This window comes from Ictidomys tridecemlineatus, chromosome 7 (genome assembly GCF_052094955.1).
Source record: "Ictidomys tridecemlineatus isolate mIctTri1 chromosome 7, mIctTri1.hap1, whole genome shotgun sequence".
NCBI classification, from domain to species: Eukaryota; Metazoa; Chordata; class Mammalia; order Rodentia; family Sciuridae; genus Ictidomys; species Ictidomys tridecemlineatus.
Genome location: NC_135483.1, coordinates 89,351,677 through 89,373,530, shown reverse-complemented (window position 1 = coordinate 89,373,530; position 21,854 = coordinate 89,351,677). Strand labels below are relative to the sequence as shown.

At 41.6% G+C, this 21,854-nt stretch overlaps 1 protein-coding gene across 1 annotated transcript in view; it reads right to left on the bottom strand.

The window, feature by feature from the left end:
- Positions 1-1,678: 1,678 nt before the first annotated feature.
- Positions 1,679-21,854, bottom strand: part of LOC144365718 (tyrosine-protein kinase SYK-like) — a 42,559-nt gene continuing 22,383 nt past the window's right edge. The window contains 8 exon segments of the mRNA XM_078018466.1: positions 1,679-1,942; positions 4,537-4,649; positions 5,754-5,891; positions 6,600-6,681; positions 9,274-9,429; positions 9,951-10,160; positions 13,325-13,502; positions 14,672-14,759. Of these exon segments, the coding sequence (XP_077874592.1) occupies positions 1,798-1,942; positions 4,537-4,649; positions 5,754-5,891; positions 6,600-6,681; positions 9,274-9,429; positions 9,951-10,160; positions 13,325-13,502; positions 14,672-14,759 (1,110 nt within the window). The 3' untranslated portion in view covers positions 1,679-1,797.

The window sequence follows — 21,854 nt, the reverse complement described above, 5'->3', positions numbered from 1 at the left end:
CATCTCTGAAGTACTCATCACTTTACCAAATCCAGCACATCCAACCCTTTCTGTCATGATCCAAATTTATCAATGGCTTGACCAACAGAGACCTTCCTCACTGATCTTTGTAATTTCAGAGACTGTAAATGTGCTCTGAGGATCTGCTCAGTGAGTTCAGCACATGGGGATTCTCTCTTCAATGAAATGAATGAATGGTCAGGTAGCACAATTCCAAAAAGTGCGGCTGGTTCCTAAAAATTTCCTAACACAACAGCTCATGTCTTTTTTTTGGGGGGGGGGCTAAGCAAAGGTATTTATGGCTACTTTCCTTCATACCTCAAGTTAGGAACAGGGCTTCCTCTGCCCTCCATGGCTATGTGTATGCTTTAAAATGCCTTAGATGTGAAGATGTGTCCAAGATTATGCATATCTACAGACATTGAAATACTGGATAAATAGCTTTTTAACTTTAAAGGGCCACAAGACTGGTATTAGTGGGTGATGATTTATATAAGATCAAACATTATGTCCAGGATTCAAAGACTAACAGAATTCTCAGGTCTTACATCTTTAACCTAAGGTCACACTTAGTCACAAATAAGGCCTATCTGTGGTGAGGATCAAAGTCTTTGGTTTTATATGACTGATACTCTCTTTTAGAAACTCCTCTTTTGATGGCTTTGGCCACCATGTTGTCATCTGCTCTGGTGTGACTATGTCTCCTGAAGTTCATGTACTGGAAATTTAATCCCCAAATTCACATGTTAATGGTATTTGGAGGTGGGACATTGAGAGGTGATTGGGATTAGAATGGGCCAAGAGGATGGGGATTATATGGGATTAGTGGCTTCATAAGAGTAACTCCAACTGGCATGGCTCTCTCTTCACGTGATGCCTTTGCTGTGTTATGATGCAGCAAGAAGCCTCCTGCCATGTGCTAGCACCTTGACAATTGGGCTTCCAAGCCTCTAGAAGTGTGAGAGATAAATTTTTCTTTATAAATTTCTCAGTCTCAGCTGTTCAGTTATAGCAACAGAAAACAGGATTTTTTAAAAAAATAAAAGATGGAATTCTGGCTGCAGCCCCTCTGTAGAGGGTAAACTTCATCTTGAAGCTTGGCCCATGCTCAGTAGATAGCAGCCTTATCACTCTGCTGCCCCTGATAGGACACGGGATGAGGGCAGCCTGACACCACTATGCAATTTCCACGCGGATCTTCATTCACTAGTCTCCATAAAAGCACAGAAGAACAATTTTTAAGACCACCTGCAGGGGAGAGGACTTCAGAAGATGTAACCTCAGCTGATGTACCCTCACAGTCCTCATTTCTCATCTAGATGATGCTTCTGTCCCATAACAGAGAGCAAAAGCCATACCTAGGCTTATGCTTAGAGATTGTTCTGGCTGAACTTTTTTTTTTTTTTTTTTTTTTTTAGGCTTCACAGCAAGCACTTTCTCATCTGGACAGCTTTTTTCTGGCCAAGGATCCATCTTGGGCTGTCAGAGTCCTGTTTTAGGGGAAGTCGGCTTCCTCTGCCCTTCCCTCCCCTTCTTTCATTTGCAAAGTCAGTGCTAACTGGGTTGGAGCCATGGGGCCCTGCCCTCAGGTCTCCAGGGCTTTCTGCAACCCCCAAAGACCCCAAGAACGGGAATGACACAAAAGGAATTTAGAAACATCCTAGAATCCGTTGGCACAAAAATCCACCCAGACAAAGGACATGAACCAGTCTGGAAGCCCCTCCAGTCCACATGTCCTCTGTCTTCTTGTGAGACCCCGTTGGCTTGGCGGTTGGTGAGTCCTAGGACAGGTTTTGCTTAGGAAGTCACCAGCATGTCCCCATGGGGGCGGCTCTCTCCCCCAGCAGCTGGAGATGGAAGGGCTGGAAATGGCCTTTTCACGTCATAGTAGTAATTGTGCAGCCGCAGCTCCACTGCTACAAACCCGGGCCTTTTGTCTACCCTGGAAGGGGAAGAGACCAGGTGGGGGTCAAGGTGCCTGTGAAAAGCATTTTCCAATCTGGGGCCTTCGCAGGCCTAGATTTCAAGCAGCTGCGCCCCCTGGTGGTCTCCTACGGTCTTTGCACCCATCACTGGGTGATCCCCAGCCCATGAGAAATAGATCCCATCTGATCCCACTCCAAACCTGCAGAACTCAAATCTACATTTTTACAAGATCCCCGGGGGATTCATGTCCACTTTGAAGTTAGAGAAAAATTTTTACTAAAACTCAGAATCTTTTATACCCTAAGTTCTTGGAATTTCCTGGTGATGCCAGCAACATGTCTGAAGATACCTCACAGGTGAAGGTGGGGCAGGTAGGTAGTGTCTGACTTGATTTTCTTAAGTCCAAAACCATGGACATAGCTGCAACTCTCCTCCCCACATTCCTGCTGAAGATGTATCAGTTTTCTGATTGGGGATGTTTTATGGGTTCTTACTGAAACTTCCCCCATTTATTTGGTGCCCAGGATTGAACCCAGGGGTGCTTAACCACTGAATCACATCCCCAGCCTCCCTCCTACCCTTTAAAAGGCAGATATCGCTAAGTTGTGTAGTTAGATCCTTGTTAAGTTGCTGGGGCTGGCTTTGAATTTGCTCTCTCCTGCCTCAGCCTCCTAGCTGCTGGGATAACAGGAGAGCATCACCAGGACCAGCAAAATTTCCCTCTTTTCATGGCTGAGACAAAGACCCAAGCATTCTCTATTGCAAATCTTAACAGGGCAAGGCCTTTCTTTTAGCCAGTGAGGTGCTGAAGTAAGCAAACTACGGGTTAAGGTTTTTTGCAATCTTGATCTCTACAAACACATTTACGGAGCTCGCTGGCATCCCTGGGTGGGCACGAACCACCAGCCTTCCAGTTAACAGCGGAACACACTAACTGGTTGCACCACAGAGTAAAAAATTGAAGTTCATAACCCACTTGAATCAAATGTATGGAAGATGATATGTCATGAGCTTTGTAATGTTTTGAACAACCAATAAAAAAAAGGAATAGTGGATTTGAGAATATATTTTTCACTATTCAGTAATTATTTTACTTAGAACATATAAAAATGGATTTCTAAAGAAAGGTTATTAAAAGTTTTATTGGATCAAATGGAAGTTTCAATTTTATTAGCAAAGAATAAAAAGACTAATAAGAATTGGTTTATTTACAGCTATCTCTGCTTTCTGTAACAGGAGCAGATGTCATGGAACCCTTAGGAGTACAGTCCGACCACATGGAATTGGTTCCAGGACCCCCAAGAACACCAAAGTCCAAGGATGCTTGAATCCCTTCTACAAAATAGTATATAGTATTTGCATATAACCTAGGCATGTCCTCCTGTATGTTTTAAATTGCCTCTAAATTACTTACAATATTTAATATGATGTAAATTGTATTTACTATGGGAATAGTCGGACTTTATTGTTTAAGGAATAACAATAAGATAAAGAAGTCTGTACATGTTCAGTGCAGACGTGATATTTTCCATCTATATAAATCTGATCTGCAGTTGGCTGTACCTGTGAATGGGGAACCCCTGACATTGAGGGATTACTGTGTTTCTTACAACCTTGAGACTATCCTTGCTTAGAAGTTATTTTTCTCATTCTGCAATACTTTTCACTATAATGCAAGTGGTTAAAGTTGCCCAGTAGGTAAACTAGAACTTGAGGTTAAGTGGTATACAACTGTTCTCATTTAACCATTTTGACCCGAGACAGCTGCAGTTCCACCTAGTTCAGTCTAGACACACGGGAACAACCACAGAACATGCCGAAGAACCAAGAGTCTCTATTATAAGAGCGGTTTCTGCAAAACCAAGATGAGTAGTTTTGTCAAATGGCATCAAAATAAATGGTACTGCCAATATCTTTGGAATAGCAAACATTTCAACAGCAGTTCCTGAGAAGCTAATAGCCCTTCAAACCATGGCCTCTAGGCCCACAGATTGCTCTTAGAGAACATGCCCTGTGGCTCCCGGGTGCCATTAAAGCTTTTTGAATGCACTTGAATTCTGCTCAGGGGCTGTGTGGGAGGTAATCAGGGAAGGAAAATGCATTGCACCCAGAATTAGGGATTGACTTTTGACTCTGCCTGTGCTAGGTAGCCTGAGAATGTTATGTGATGACCCTGAGCCATGCTCTGCTGGATCCCTGACACTGAACCCATCTGTGATCAGGAGAATCTCCTAATACATTGTAGAACCAGGGGTGATCTCAGTTGGGGCAGCCAACATTGCAGAAGCGAGGATCCCTTACGCCACCTAGTGGTCCATAAGATCATACCTCCTAGTGACACTGTAGACATCTGTATGTGTAAACACATTCTATGTCATTAGCACAAAGACAAAAGTCACCCAGCAATGCATTCCTAGAACATGTTCATTTCGCTAAGGGACATCTGACTGTATCTTAAAGAGGACAGTTTCCGGCCCTCCCCTATTGTTGTTTAGGAAAGGGCATATCTTGATGCATGACAAGGTAGCTTTTGTGCTTCCTGTTCATGCCAAGTGATGCCATCATCCTCCATAGCTCTTGGGTAAGGTGCTAACAGTATTGGGTACTCACTCGTAGGTCCAGCACAGGTTCATCAGGTCGTACATCTCTCTGGGAAACCCTTGAGGGCACCCCATTCGCTCTCCTTTCTCCAGCATGGCAGTAACTTCACTTCCTTTCATCCCCTAAGACATGCAAAATACACAGGAGCTTTTGAAACACAGTGTTAACCAACAAACCCAAATAACCACCTCACTGCCCAAGACACCAAAGAGTATGGGCTGTGTGGTGTCAGTTATATAAGTTACAAGCCAGGGGCATATCATTTATGAGGTTAGAAGTTAGATCCGGTACACATATTGGGGGAAGAGCTATATGTGGGGAACAGGGAATGGGGTGTTATGGATTAGATACAATGTATCCACCAAAAGCTCATGTGTGAGACAATGCAAGAACTGTCAGAGGTGCAATGATTAGGTTATGAGAGTCCTAATTAATTCACCAATAGGGATTGCTTAGGTATAACTGTAGGCAGGAAGGGTATACTTAGGAGATAGGTCACTGGGGGTGTGCCTTTGAGGTTTATATTTTGTCCCTGGTAGCAGAACTCTCTCTCTTTCTCTTTGATCCCTGATTCCCATGTTCTGAGCTGCTTTCTTTCATCATGCTCTTCTGCCATGATGTTCTGTATCACCTTGGGCTCAGAGCTATGGAGTCAGCTATCTGTGGACTGAAACCTCAGAAATGGTTATCCCCAAATAAAATTTCCCTCCTCTATGTTGTTCTTGTGAGGTATTTTAATCACAGCGACAAAACCAAAACAACAACCACAAAAAGCTGATTAGAACATGAGAATATTCTGGATTTCTGCTCTATTTCCTCATCTGGGGGCTGATTTCATGTGTGCTTCATTTGTGAAAACTCATTGAGCTGAATTTTAGGATCTGTGTACTTTTTGATATTACACTTTGATTAAAAAAATCTGAGAAGTGTAAACGAACTGTAAATTTGTTACTGTCAATAGTCATTGTTTATATTTTAGCTCTAGTAAAACATGGTCTGGATATTTTATGCATATCTATATGTGTGACACACCATGAAGAAAATACACCATTCCTTTCAGGTCCGTGTAAACTGAGGTCATGTTAATAACCACTGTCAAAAGGTAAGAAGAGACTCAGGGTGCCCAGAGTTCATGATTGTCAGGTTCTTGGGCAGATAATCTGGTGCTTATCCTTTCTATAAGCCACATAGTTTAGGAAGGAAGTGTGTAGACATGGATGACTCACTCAATAGGGCTGCCCATAGGAGAAGGCTTCCCACATCAGCACGCCAAAGCTCCACACGTTGCTTTTGCTGGAGAACTTGTAGTAGTTGATGCATTCGGGGGCATACCACTTCACGGGCCACTTCCCGTGGGTCTGGGCCTGAACACAAAGAAGATGGAGAGAAAAGCCATGTGAACCAGGGTTTTATCCCTATTATCGGAAACCTGGACACAAGCCAAGTGACCATCAGCAGACAGGTGGATGAACCAAATGTCATCTGCACAGATATTCATCTATTAAAAGGAAGGAGATTCTGATGCCTGCTACAGCACGGGAGAAACCGACGAGCTTCACATTAAACAAAATAGGACAGTCGCCACATAGGAAATACGGTATGATCCTGCTTACTCAGAAGAATCCTAGAGAAGTCATATTCAGTAGATGTACAGGGAAGAGTGGGAAGTAGTTTCATGGATACAGTTTCAGTTTTAAGATGTAGAGAGTTCTGAAGGTAAGTTGTACAACATGAGCACATGACCAAACAATGCACTTAAAAATGGTTAAGTGGTAAATTTTATGTTACATGCATTTTAACACAATTTTTAAAATGGAGAAGAGTATGACTCACACAATGCTCTGTGCATGTGTGTGTATGTGTGTATATATTTGGAATGAAAAGACAATTTATTTTGGTGATATTGGGGATTGACGGTAGGCCTTCATGAATGCCAGGTAAGCACTCTACCATGTCCTTAGCTCTGATATGAATTTTTAAAATCCTATGAAATCTTAAAACTTTAAGTACTAATTTTAGATTTAAATATATATTTTTAAGAATTGGTTGGGTCAAACTGTCAAACTGCTCACTCCTTTTTCTCTTTTCTTGTCTTTTTCTTTCACCTCTTGGCTGCACACGGCTTCACCGAACATGAAGTTGGCAATGGACCAGCTAAGCCTGAGGGTCAGGTCAAGGTTGCATGCCAACATCGGGCTGCTCACAAGCATATTCAACTACAACTACGTGTTGGTATGTAGTTTTAAGCCAATGCTAATTATTTTAGCATAGGATATTTGCTGTGCCATTTAAAAAAATGGAAATTAAATGCTTTGAACTTCCTAATTAAAAAAAAATCCAGTAGTATTAAGAAGATCAAAACTGTGCATAGGGAATCCCTGGAGGGTTTGGGATTAGTATGGTACACTTTTGAGTCTTGTTATCACTCCCTGATGTTCCCTTTCATATGAACAAAATCTCCCTGGGGTGGTGAGAGGGACATGATCTCAGTGAAAATTGATTTCATTTCACTGATGTAGGTCAGCAGTAGCAATCTGGGGATGTAACTATGGAGATAGTAGGATACCCTTAGACTTCTCAAAATTACACAACCAACTATACTGCTGTCTTAATCGTGTGATGCATTATTTTTACATTTTCTGATTTTCAATGTTGTGAACCATGTAGTCAGGTGTGCTAATTCAAGTTCATTTTGAATTTTGAACCAATAACCAGGTAAACCTTTAACACATCCTAAACATGCTGAAAAGTCAGTCTCTCTCCATTACTAGCTCCAGCTTCTCTACAGATACAAGCAACTTTGATAGGATCTGATGTATCTTTCAAGAACAAGCTAGATACAAGCATAAGCGGGTAATATTTATTTTTTGGTAATGAAACTAGGGCATGTGTATTCTGTACCTTACTTTTAATTTCCCTACTTAACCATGCTCTAGATTGACACGTGCAAAATAATGTTACTTCTGAAAGTTGCAGTGTGTGCTTCCTAAGAAGCTGTCAGGACTCACGGAGCCCAATTCCTACTAAGAGGACACAAGATGGTTTCCAGGGATTTGCTGTTACAGATCCGATCCTGCTAGAGTGCACAACACTGAGTGTTTATGTTTGCCCTTGTGGGGAGCTGTGGATCTAGGGCACTGTGAATACAGCTGTGACACCACCCGGAGCAGGCTGCCATGTATGGCTCCCCAGGCACTGGGGAGCTCATGTGCTTCTATTCCTATCATTTCTCTGTGATCTGACTTAACTCTTGATTCTTTTATGTTTTATTTTGCCAGCTTTATGGCCTCCTGAACTCAATTATTAGAATAAATATAAATTTTCTTAAAAAGCCTCCCTATCTCTATCTTTTCAGTGGTGTTGGGTCCTTTCTCACTGCTTCTAACAGGGTCCTTACTTCTGAGTGTCCTCCTTTTTCTCCTTCTCTGATTCTCAGAGATCTGCTGGTTTGCTCCTCAACTGTACATTAATATCTAATATCTGTGGCAGTTTCAAAATCGACCACCAGTTATATGTTGCTCTTCCTCTCAAGGGACCCATCCAAGCACAAGCATGTTACTAGGTCTTTGCAGAATGCTTCAAAGATTAAAAGAGAACAAATCAAAACAGAAAAGAAAAGCAACTTACAAGAAACAGACTCTGCAGGGAAAACAAAATAGAAAACCTGTCAAAATTCCCAATCATGGGAATCTGTCCATCCTGTCCCTTGAATCTGGGTGAGCTATGGCTGCAGGGACCAACAGAAGCAGGGAAAAGTGACCCTGCTTCCTGTAGGCACTATGCTGCAAGGAAGCCCAAGGGCCACAAGGAGGCACTACACAGAAGTTTGCTGGCCCACAGCCCAGTGGAGGTCCCAGGCCACAGGCTGTGGTCAGTCAGTCTCTAGCTGTATGAATGAGCACAATGGAGTTGGATCCCCAGCTCCTTTAGTAAACTGAGTCACTGGGCGGGGCAGAAACACCCTGTCCCCACTGAGCCCAACCAGTTTAGTATCAGTAAATGGGTGCTGGTTGGTCTTTCCCTGCACTGAGTTTGTAGTGGTCTTTCATGCAGCAGCAGTAGATACTGAGGACAGCATTCATATTCTGATGTGTATTTCTCCATGTCTTCCTTTAGTATTTGTTCCCAACTGGCTGTCCTCTCTTCTATTAGCCATGGCATTCCAACTTGATGCCTGCTTTACAAGGATCTTCCTTCTGCCATGTGTCCTGGTGCCCTTCCTTCCAGACTGCACTTTACTTTGCTGTTTCCCCTGGGCCTTCAGATGGGCTCCTGCTGACACCTGTCTCAGGTTGCTCAGGTCCTACCTGCACCCCAGTGGGCAGCTGCTTTATGAGCAATGGCACAAGGAGGGGGCTGTGTGGGAGCAGGTGCTAGTCACAAATACTCTCCCTGGGGCAGGCAAGTTCAACCAGTGCCTGCTTCTATTCCCAAGATAACTGACATCCGCCATCCCCTTGCCACCTCCTGGAGTCACGTACTGCCTCTCAGAAAAAGGGTGAATGTGTGGGCATTGTCCTCTAGGGGGACTTTTCTGATTACTGTAGGCGGTGCAGCTCAGGGAAGATTCCACAGCACCCCCCTAACCTGTGTCTGGAGCCACCCTTTCCCCTGTGTTCTGCCACTCACTCATTGACCGTTCAGGGCACCTTCTCTATTTATGAGAACCCTGGACATTTCTAGGAACCTAAAGAGTCAATCCTTCTGTGACACTTGTCCCAATAACTTGGTGACAAATCCTGTTACACTTTCCAGTTGGCCAAGATCTTGGCATAATGTTGAGTGACCAGCAATACGTTTCTTGCAGCCAGATCTCTGTGCACAAAATTGCACTCCTCCAAATATTTCATTCCCATGGAAACCTGATGAACCAGCTCTATGATGTTCTTATCCTTGACGTGCCTGAAAACCACAAGGCTGCTGTTAGGAACCATGGATAGTTACCTTCACTCCTCCTGCACACGGAAGATGAGACTCTTCATTCCCTAATCTTACACAGAGAGAGCAGAAGCAACCTTGTTAATATAACAACACTTCTAGATGGAACTCCATTTTCCTGATATTCAATAGGTTTGATTTTCACAGCATGCTTTGAATTGCAAGGAAGGTAGCTTAAAGGTGTGGTCATGTTCTGCCCAGCGAGGGCAGACTTCTTGTCCAAATCATCTGAGGGGCTGATTCTATTGCTGAACTGGAAGTGTGGGTAGAGAATAAGTAAAGGAGAACAAAAATGGGTGGATTACAGATTATCTCTAAGTAACTGGACCCAGAGACTGTGCCTCCTCTCTCGAGGTTTCTGAGCATCGACTACCGTTGGAAGGTGCAAAGGGCGAGGTTTCCCATAGAACTAAGGCTGTTCTGGGGTCAGCAGGGGCCCTGTCCCTCCAGGCACAGCATCTTGGCCTCTGGGCCCATTGCCATACCTGTTCTGCTGCAGATACTTGTTGATCGAACCAAGCTCTGCCATCTCCAAGACCAGCAACCAGGACTCGGCTTCACAGATGCTGATCATGCGCACGATGTAGGGGTTGTCGAGCTGCTGCATGACATTTGCTTCTGCTAACAGTTCCTTCTTCAGGGCGGGGTCATTTGCCTCATTTTTCAGGATTTTCACAGCCACTGTTTTCACCACTCTGAAAAACAGGGCTTAACCTGTAGGAAACTTTCCAGAATGACTCCTGTCTACAAAACTACCTTCCATGAAGCATGATTCCTATGCAGAAGTGATGTTATGCAAATACCTACAACAGCCAGGCATGGTGGCTCATGCCTGTCATCCCAGTGGCTTGGGAGGTTGAGGCAGGAAGACTGCAAGTTCAAAGCCAGCCTCAGCAACTTAGTGAGACACTAAGCAACTTAGCAAGACCCTGTCTCAGAATAAAATGTTAAAAAAGGTCTGGGGATGTAGCCCAGTGGTTGAGAGCCCGTGAGTTCAAACTCTGGTAGAAAAAAAAACAAAAAATCTGTAACAGAGTGCATCTTATAATGCCATGTGATGAATGCCTAGTCTTCTAACCATGCTCTTTTATTTTATAGATGAAGAGAGTAACACCACATTACTTACAAATAATGGTAGGGGACCATGCTAAAGAATGCCCCAAACCAAGCAAAACCCCTAAATGGTAAAATATTTAAAGAGCATCTACATAAAACCAACCATGACATACATGGATTTCTGAAACATCTTGTGATTTACCAATCAAGATTATGTGATCATAAGATTCCTTTAATAGCAATGGAAAATGAATTTCTCAGTGCAGAATTATGAAACATACATTGTTAAAGCTCATAGGTGGAAAAAAATATTTCTTTTTCCATCTGAAATTTGTTAATTTTAAGCAAGCTTCAACTTGGTTTGCAAAAATAAAGATTTTTTTAAATATTCTAACAAAAAGCACCACCTAGATCATGTTGAACTCTTGAAAATATTCTAATATAGTGAGGCCTCAATAAAATAATAGAACTTAATTGTACGTGATTTGAAAAACTGCACCTCTCTGTGATTCAATTCCCAGGAGTATGGGAAGTATCTTGTTGAGCCCCCAAACTGAAGAATAAAAAGAGAACTATCCAATAAAATAGATCAAAAAAAGAACAGGAGACTCATTCTGAGGCACCAGAGAGAAAAGCACTTGTGACTTCGGTGAATGTCAGTAGTTGACCATGGTGGTTGCTTTCACACAGACGGGTTCAGAACATTACAGCACCCCAGAAAACTCCCTGGACCCTCCTGAGGACATGGAGTTACCCCTTTATGCCTTCTCTACACAGCTGATTATTTTGCTTTTCACATTTGGGTCTACTACCCATTGGGAACTGGTTTTGTGTATGGTGTGAGGCAGGGGTCAAAATTAAGAAGTGAAAATCTTTCAACTCTTGCAAATGTATAAGAAAGAAACAACAAACTCTTCCAGAAAAATATTAGATGAAGGAAACTCCCCAACTCATTTTGAGGCCAGCATTACTCTGATGCCAAAAATCAGATAATTATGAGAAAAGAAAACAAATTGACTGAGATCCTTCATGAACACAGATGTAAAAATTCTAAGAGAAATATTAATACACTAAGTTTAGTAACTTATGAAAATATATAACGAACAAATAACGAACAAGGAGAGTTTATTCCAGGAATGCAAGGTGCTTTTAACTTTCGAAAGCCAATCAGTGTCATCCACCATATAAACACAATAAAGGAGACAGACCATATGGTGATCTCAGTGGAGGGACAGTGTTTAGTAAAATTCGGCATACATTCATTCTTAGAGAAAACTCTGAGAAGTGCAGGAATAAGAGAACACTTCTTTATTCTGATAGAGAGCAGCTAAAACCCATAGCTAACATCATTCCTAATGGTAAAATATAGGAAGTTTTCTCTGTTGGATCAGTGGCCAGGCCCCTTTTATCAAGCATTGCTTTATGGTTCCTGAGTAATACATAAGACACACACAAACACAAGGATTGGACAGGAGGAAACAAAACTGTGATTGTTCATTATTCATGGAAGGGTGGCTGTGCTTACTGACTAGAAGACTCAGTATGGTGAAGATGTTATTTGCCCCAAATTAACCTAGAGAGCCTCTTCCCTCCCCACACTCTCTAGTGGAAATTATGTACCTATGTCTATGTTAATACTTAATTAAGCAAGGAATTTAAATATGGCCAACTATAACAAGTTGAAAAAATGTGTGCCTAAATATATGAGAATTAATATTCAGTTTAAAAAAAGATCATGAATATATACATATATAAAAATAAGCATCGTGGACAATGTGTGTGTATATATATATATATATACACATACATATACATACCACATACACATATGCTATGCATATGTACACACATATGGTAAATGCACATGAATATACATACACATATGGAGGGGCAGCCTCAGAAGCAAGGGTTTCTGTGTGTGCTTTTGCCTATATGTTTTTGTTTTTTCATTTACATTGCTGGGGATAAACCCAGGGCCTCTCATATGCTAACCAAGCTTCAGCCCTAGTCCTCATCTATATTTTTGATCTTTGAATCATGCAAATTACCTACTCAAGAAAACATCACTTTTACCAAAATTTCTTCCACCGCAAATAGAATGAAACAATGAACCCTATCAAACCTGTATTAGTGTTTTTACCTATCTGAAGAGAGGGTTTGTCTCAAAGGACTTTAGAAATCAGTATTTTTACAGGACATTCTATGTGGGATTCCTTCTAAAGATCAAGTAAGATGCAAAGTCATTTTAGTAATGTAGAAATTTTAACTGATTTATGGTACATTGTGATTTTCAATTATACCAGAAAAAAAAATACAAATTGTCCTAATGGTATTTGGAATTAAGAATTTTCTAAGTAAGAAAATTGAGACACATTATAAAATCCCCCCAAATAAGCGAGAACACCTTACTGTTGTTTTATTTAAATAAGATAATTCATGTGTGTATACAGGTGCATATTAAACTTCAAAAAAATACACATAACTAAGTGTACTTTAAGAGTGGTCATGTTTGGGTATGAATATGCTGTTCTCGCGTATTTGCTTATTTCCATTCCCCGATTTTCTATAAGGCGTATGTACTAAAACTGAAATAGTTCCTACACCCATAGTTAGTACACATAATGGATGCTCTCATTATAAGAATACCAGAAATAAACAAACTTTATGATGTATAAAGAACTCAGTCATGTCAGGCTGGATCTTAAGTTCAGGACAAACGAATATCATAGATGTATTCTTAGAAGTTTCTAGAACGTTTGCTCATGGGGGGAGGATGATAGCATAATGGAGCACCACTACTTACTTTTTCATTTGGTAGTAGCCCTTTTTCACCATCCCGAAGTTACCAGAGCCCAGTTCCTTGTCCTCTAGAGTGAACAGGTTTCGGTCCAGGTAGACCTCCTTGGGCCTGATCTCCTCGGGGTCCGCATAGGGGCTCTCGTACACCTCTGTGTCCATGGGCATGGCTTCTATCTGGGGACCTGCAACACAGTCCGGAAACACAACCCTGAGGTGGGATTCCCTGTGAGGGTCACCCCTTTGGTCGCCGTGGGAACGTAGGGTGTGACAGAGAACTGAAGGCAGGGCCAGGAGGCATCAGGAAAGGGTCCTCAACCCCAGATGAAACAGTGGGCTGTGGTGGCTTTAAATTATGTCTGATAGTGATGGGACATCCTTCCTGCTGAGAGGTGCAGCCTAGGTCACCACTTCTTGGTGGCCTTTACAGCTGCGTCAACCAGTAGAGCGCAGGAGAAGTGATGTGTGTGACTTCCAAGGACGTACGACTTCTGCCTCGTCTGTGGGAAACCTCATTCCTGAAGTCCTGAGGTGACATGCAAGGTGTTCTGAGGCCACTGTGTTGTGAGACAGTCCACAGTAGCCCACTCACAGGGACCAAACCAAGAGGACCTCTAGTTAGTACATGGGGGAGACAGAGACGGGCTGCCCTGGCCTTGTCCTGGACCACCTGCAGGGTCCAGCCTGAGTCTACCCCATGGGGCAGGTCCAAATCCCGACCTACAAAAGTTAATTAAATGAGATATAACTGGTTCTCATTATTCTAAAGCACTGCCTTAAGGTGTTTTTATAGCATTAAACAGACTCCAAGTTCATTAACAAAAAGAGAAACTTGGAGATAGATATCTAGAGGACCCAAGGAAACCCTCCAAAGGCCCCACTTCTGAGGCCATGCCATGATGGGGGTATCTCCAGGAACTGTGTCTCCTCACTGCCTCATAGAGTTAGTTTCCCTCCACACACCTGGAATACGAGCGACCCACACGTCTCTTCCATGCCCATACCTCTGACTAGACCTTCTTCAAAACTAACAGTGGACACACAGGGCTTTCCAAGAACATGACCCTCTCAGAACTGCAAATAGAGTAGATGCCAAATTCCAAGGGGAGACATTCAGAAAAAGACTCATGGATGTTGTCCACACAGCCAGTTTATGGAGAGGGTCTTGATGGTAGCACACTATCTCATTCAACAGGCCCGTCCTGCTCATGGACACATGACATCGCTGCTACCACGAGACAATAGTCTCACAACTACAGACCATGCACTGAACTTTGGAGCCAACTCTAACCACTTACAAGTGCCCATACACTTTGCTCTGTTAATGTCCAGAGAATAAAAGTGTGTTTCTCACCTCTCTCCACAGCCCAGTGTCCTCGTTCTGGCTCATTAGGGTTGAAGGACGCAGCACTCTCTGGCCGAGTCCTGGGGGATGGGGAGGCCTGAAGCACACAGATGACCCTGTGTCACTTTTTTCACTGACACACACTCAGGTAGGTCTGAGGATTTTTTATTTTCCAATAATCACAGTTGAACTTATGCAGGGAAGACAAAGGAAAGAATTCAGAAGAACGAAAAGGAAAATAAAAAGGGTTATCTCATTCTTCCAGCGACTGTTTGGATCGTGGAAGTAGTACATGCAGCTCAGGTCCGGCTGGGGTCTCAGAGGATGTGGGGAGACCATCCCCTCCGTTCAGCTAGAATTCCCTCTCCAATTCTGTGGCTTTTCACATCAGTTTCCCACCTACCAAAAGATGCTGAGGATTTTCATTTTCCCCTTGGATTCATTTTCCTGCTCTAACTCTGTCTCTCTGATCTTATTTTACATGGAAGTTATTTTAAAAGGAAAATTCAATACCCACCAGCTGCTACCATCTACTTCCTAAGTCCAAAGCGTGCAGGTACATTTTATTGCCACCTGCTTCTGTGGCCGCAAGGGACATCTAGCACCATCTGAGTCGATGCTGGCAGATAGCCCTAGCCAGGAAGCTACAGGTCCCAAAGTCTGGCTGCCACCAACCTGGGCCATCGCAAAGCTATGGATCCTGTGAGATGAGGAATGTTTTTTGATTACCTGAAGGAAGGTAACAGAAGCCCATTTGAAGCAAAGCTTTGCGGGTCATTACAAACTTGAATAATATGCATTTGATTAACATCAATTTGCATCATGAAATAAATGGGGGAAAAATCTACTCCTTATATTCCTAAGGACTCTCCTTCTTGAACACATTTATCCTGAATTTGCTGACCCATCTTCACCTTTAAGATAAATCAAGGTGATTGGGCTGGGGATGTGGCTCAAGTGGTAGCACGCTTGCCTGGCATGCATGGGGCACTGGGTTCGATCCTCAGCACCACATACAAATAAAAAAGATGTTGTGTCCACCAGAAACTAAAAAATTAATATTAAAAATTCTCTCTCTCTCTCTTTAAAAAAAATCAAGGTGATTGCTACTAAATTTAGTTCATAGAAAATCCACAATCCAAATCCCTCCCTACTCCCCATTGGTATGAACTGAGTAGCAACTTTATTTATCCCAAACACTGGCCAGGAAGAAATGAGATAACACCAGATTTGGGAGAAATTTAAAGAAACAGAGAGACACTTAAGCTTAACATTCCACCATCACTTATCTTACAGGACATACTAAATCCTCATCTGCCTTATTAGTTATAGACTCAGAAACAAACGTGTAACAGTGCGGTCATAATGTACCACAGTGCCACCTGGCTGTGCATCTCAGTGCATCCTGATGTCCTCCTCTCCTGCTGAGGGCATGGCCTCCTGCAGTGGTGAGGCTAAAGGACATGAGGTCTTATCTGTCAGAGGAATATCATCAGATCTATGTTCTCATGCATCATCTCAGCATTCTTATTGAAATGTTTAAAAGAACTATGACATATCAAAAATGACAAAAGTTCCCCGAGGTATACTATTCATTGCCTCCATGAGTGTCTGCCATATGCATGATAGGTGCTCAATAAAAATGTGTTAAACAAGCACGTGAATGGATGGATGGGTGGGTGGGTGGATGAAAGAAAATTACTCCTTATAAATGGGAGGTGCCAAGTGTAACCTAATATTGATGCTAAAACGAGTTTTCTCTCCAGACTTTAATAGAGGGGAGTAGGTACAGATTATTCCAAATGACAATCTGCCTCTTTTAAACATTGTATATGATTTCACTTCCAATTTATAATACAATTACCCTGTTCTCCATCCTTCCTTCTGAGTTCCCTCCCTCAAACAAACTCTAAGCTGGAATACTTTTTTAAAAGTTGTTTTTCAGGTTAACATTTACTATAATTTCGAATACTTTGATTTTCCCTATAGGAAAATTCTAGATCCCAAGGCAAAACTCGAACAGACACAGAGTTAAAAGATGCCCCAGGATAGGCCACCAGGGAGGAAGGGACCATGAATCCTTGCCTTAAGAACTACCGTCTTCTGCTCACTCAGGACACTATCCTGAGGCTTCAGCCTCCCCCCAGTAGAATGTTCTCCAGAGCAAGGGGACCTCAAAAAGACTTGTTACAACTAAATCACAGTGCAAATACCTAACATAGAAATCCTGAGGAAACAGTTTTAAAACAGAGGTGAAGTTGTTTAAAAAAATACTGGAAAGAATACAGTGTATAAGGACTAAGTAGGAATTAGTACTGATTGACACAGGGAATCTAAAGTCCTGCATGTGAGTACCTCAGACTCAGATCCGCAGTGTGTTACATACTCTTGGTCTTTCAGGGCTTATTATGGACAAGGAAATAGACTGGGGCTCTCCTCTGGAAATTTGGCCTCCATATTTTCAGCAAAGGTGGCTCAGGGCTTGATTCTATGCTGCCCCACACAGACCACCCTGTGAGGAGGAGGTCTCAGAGTTCAGCCACAGAGAGCCCCGAGTCCCTCCATTAACCACGTCAGCTCTCTCCTATCTGGATGCCTTCATCCTCAGCACCCCTGCTTTCTGGAGCCTGATCCGTTTGGAACAAAAGATGGCACTGCACTTGGCAGAACATTCTGTGGCAGAAATGGGGGGTTCCCACTGAGTCAGGCAAGAAAGCAATGTCCATTTTATGATGAAGATGATACAAATCCAAGTTCCACCTTTCCCTAAGGGGTCAATAGGCCATCTGGTAGAAACAAAACAACAGCTTAAACCTCGGAAGTGAACACTCAGCTGACGAGAACAATCTGAGGCCTCTGTATGTAGTAAACACAAAGTCATAATGATGAATTATGAAGGTATCTATTATTGCGTAACATTTAATGAAATGTTAATTTTAGTGAAAAAACATATGGCTGGTAAGCATTACTATTCCTCTCCACCTTCTTTCTGCTTTTTGTTTGGGGAATGTACTCTGCCTTGATCAACACTATCATCTTTTCTCCATAGAGAACAACAAGGCCTAAAGAAAATGCAGACAGTTCCTTTTACCCAGTTTTGCCAACACTCAAAACAGAGAACACAGCTGTTGGGCACCACTAGGTGGCACCAGCTACCTGAGCTTCTGACTTTCCAAAGAGAAACTGGAAATTTTTAAATCTCATCAATTCAGGTGATGATAGCCTAGTCCATAGAAATAATTTAAAAGTCACGTTTGATTATAAGTTATGGTCCCTGACATTATATAGTTTAGGTTTAACTGCAAATAGAAAATATTTTTGACAATTTTTTTTATTAAAGTGCTTGGAATTTGGAAGTGAGCAAGAGTAGGGAAAAAAAAGAATGCTCTTATGGCACAGAGAGATAAGCTAATTCCGAGTTTCCTGGTTTCCCAGTACCTTAAGTGTCCTCCGGTTTATTATCTCGATCCTGATTTTTACTGTCAGGTTCTTGAAAGGTGTTTTCAAGTGAGGCAGCTGTAGTCATATAGGTGAGCACATAATCGTGATGGCAGCCAGTCAACTTCAGAGCTACTGGCTGCAGTAAACCATGCGTGGCTACCAGTAGTCTCCAGTGGAATGACCACAGTCATTCCAGGTTGTGGGTCAGTATTAGGGTTGTTTCAGATGCACAAAAGTACACGAGATCTGCACAAGGAATCTTCTCTTATGTGACAGTAAAGGTGTAAAATCTGTCCCTCTAAAACCACATGGACACCCTTTCTCGGTGATGTAGCCTGCTGGCTTGGCACTGCCAAGTCAAAAAATGTGCCTGTAGAATTTCTGTCTTCCTGTTCTCTCTGTGGGGCCCTAGGAAATGAGTATTTAGAGAAATGTTTTTAAATATCTCAATTACCTATGTATGTGTTGAGTAAAACAGGAAAAAAAGTGGGTTTTAATGAGAAATTTGGGGACACATCTCAGTCTAATCATCTTAGGAAATGTGTCTTTGAAATGCAAAACTGAAAAGCCACCTTTGGGTCTTTAAGGCTGATGGTCAAATTCTGCTCATTTTTCTTAATAGGATACATTTTTATCAATGTTTTTATTAGTGCATTATAATTATGAATAATATTGGGGTTAGAGGATGGATACAGTTTTGTGCTTATGTTAAAAAAGACAAACAGAATTCCAGGACTAATGACAAGAGGGATATGATTCTATGTAAGGACTCCCAGGACTTATATTCTTTAGTTAAATTCAGTTATATAAATATAAACACATGGGCTGGGGTTGTGGTTCAGAGGTAGAGCGCTCACCTAGCATGCGTGAGATACTGGGTTTGATCCTCAGCACCACATAAAGTAAAATAAAGACATTGTGTCCACCTATAACTAAAAAATAAATTAAAAATAAGTAAATACAAACGTGATACTAATTTTAAAGACAAGTTTAAAATGCATCTGACTCTTGTTTTTATTTCAAATTTCAAATTCTCTAATCATTTGAAAATCAAAGCATACTTTTCATTAGCTGTATAGATGCTAGAGTTACTTTAAGTTCCAACACATATTTTTTTTATCGGAATTGTTAAAAACAATTGTTAATGTTAAGCAAATTAACAAGTTAAAAGTTGTTTACTCCTGAGTATAACAGATAGGCTACTTGACATAATTGTCACCATTCCTTAATCATGAACAGTTAAACAATGGAAAGTTCCTCATCCATTTTTGAGAACCTAAGTATAAATTCTTCTAGATTATTACTGATGAATCATTAAAATATTTAATCCCTATTTTAAATAATATAATCCTGCTCCCTTACCAATTATCTACTGATATTTTTGGCATCTATGAAAACTTGAAGCATTACCAGCATTTTCTGTATTCTTCTAGAATATTTCACACTATGTCAATACTATCTATCTGTCTATCTATCTATTTATCTATGACTTTGCTTTTTAACAGTTAACATTGTATTTTGGAAATAATTCTACATTTCAGCTTCTCTCACAGTAGCAATTTTACTTAACTGATAACATTTATTTCCCATTGAAAGACATTTAAATTATTACAGGAATTTGATAATTTTCAGCATTAGAATGAGCACTTTCATATATATACATCTGTGATATGATTGTTTTATGTACTTCTAATTTCCATAGATGTCACAAAATTGCCTTTCTTGTAGATTGTATCCTTTCATTTTTTCTCTAATAAAGTGTAGTGTAATTCACTATACCCTTGAGACATAACATACTAAGCTTTTAGATTTGGACCAGTCTCAGTTTCATACAGGCAACAGTTTTGGACAGGATCATGAGGTTCCATCCTACTCGTGATCCTCCCTTACTGACAACCTGCCTCCTGGACATTGGACTTGCTTAGCCTGCTCCCATAACTGTATAACCATAGTTTTAAATGTATGCCATAGTTTTAACTTGCATTTCTCTTATTATAAACTTGAGCAACAGTTAATATATTAAAAACTATATATGTTTACTTTACTCTCAATTACTGACTGAAATTCCCTGCCCATTATCCTCTTAGATAGTTGAATACTTCCCTTATTGATTTATAGAATCTCTTTATATATTAAGGAAATAAATATTCTATACATGTCATTGTTACTATTTATAATACTTATTCCCAGTTTTTACATTTCTCTTTTGGCAAAGTTATGGCTCTTATCATGTGTAAATTGCTCTATTTTTATGTAGTCATATTTACAGATTCTTAAAACTTTCTTTAGACATTCTCTGTAGTCTAAAAAGGTATACTAAATCTTATTTTCTAGGTATTTCCTTAGCTATTGTGAGGGACCTTAGCTGGCTTAAGCCTACTTAGAAAATGACAGATGTCATCTCACAGGACTGTTTTATTGGTTTTTCATGGTGATGGGTTTTTGAAATGACAACTTGGTTACCCTGAGCTATAGTCATTGAATCAAACAATAGTCTCAGCACTGTAGTGAAAGAGTTCTGCAGACTTAATCACCACACCTAAACAGTTAATTTATGTTAAGAAGATTATCCTGGGTGAGCCTGACATAATCAGTTGAGGGTCCCTAGGAAGAGAATATAGGTTTCCCAAGAAAGAGAAAGGGTAGCATAGAGAGACTGACTGATTTTGCCAGGGGAAAACAGCTTTGGACATGCCTCTGAGGTTCCAACCTGCTTCAGACCTTCCTTTCCTAATAACCTGCCCCATGGATATTGGACTTGCTAAGCCTGCCCCCATGATTTTGTAAGGTAAGTTCATGTGATACATCTGTGTGTACACTGATAAATTATGAGTGTGTATGGATATGCATATTACTATACATTACTATACATGTGGAGCCCATGTTATATATAACACATATATATGTGCATACATGTATAAATCTATGTAGTTAGTGTGTGTACATACCACATATGCATACAGATAGGTATATGTGTGCACATGTATGCATGTGTGAATATATGTGTACATGTATGTCACAAGTGTGCTCTCTGTGTGTGTACATATATCTCCTATTGGTCATGCTTCCCTGGTCGAACCCTGAGCCATCTGCCTGTAAGCCATAGAATTAAGGTAAACACAGGATGCTCTGGTCAAGGTACATGGTGAAAGTGTTCCTTTCTGGGATGACGCATCAGCTGGGGACTGTGAGGTAGCACGTAGGCCTTAGGCCAGGATAAGTGGAATGATGAATGAAAAGGGGTGGGGCTTGGAGACGTGGACCATGCCCCTTCCCTTGGCCATCTGGCAAATCTTGTGTCGGGGAGGTGGCCAAGGACGTGAGGGGACCTGGGCCTGGAGCTGGGGGAAGGCAGCCTGTCCCGGGCAGGGCCTGCCCTGGACTCTATGAAGCCCTGGACACGTGATGTCCCACTGACAACGACTGCACTTTGTGAGTGTAGCTGCCACAGGATGGCGGTCACTGACTTCAACTGGATACAACATCATGACTTTGAAAAGGAGACTAATGCCTGAAGAGCTCCGCTGAGTCCCTCCCTACCCTGCGGGTGAGGTTGACTCTTGGCCACTTGAAATGCTTCCTATAGAGGTTACTACTTGGGCAGAAGGAACTAGAAAAATATTAGGGAAATCTTTTCCACCCCTGAGCAGCCTCTTTGGTTGCAACAAAGACTCAGATCCCAAGTGGCAATCGCCCCTGGCAGAACATACATTTCAATGTGGCTTTCTTTGGATCTGGCTTTTGGGGGTGA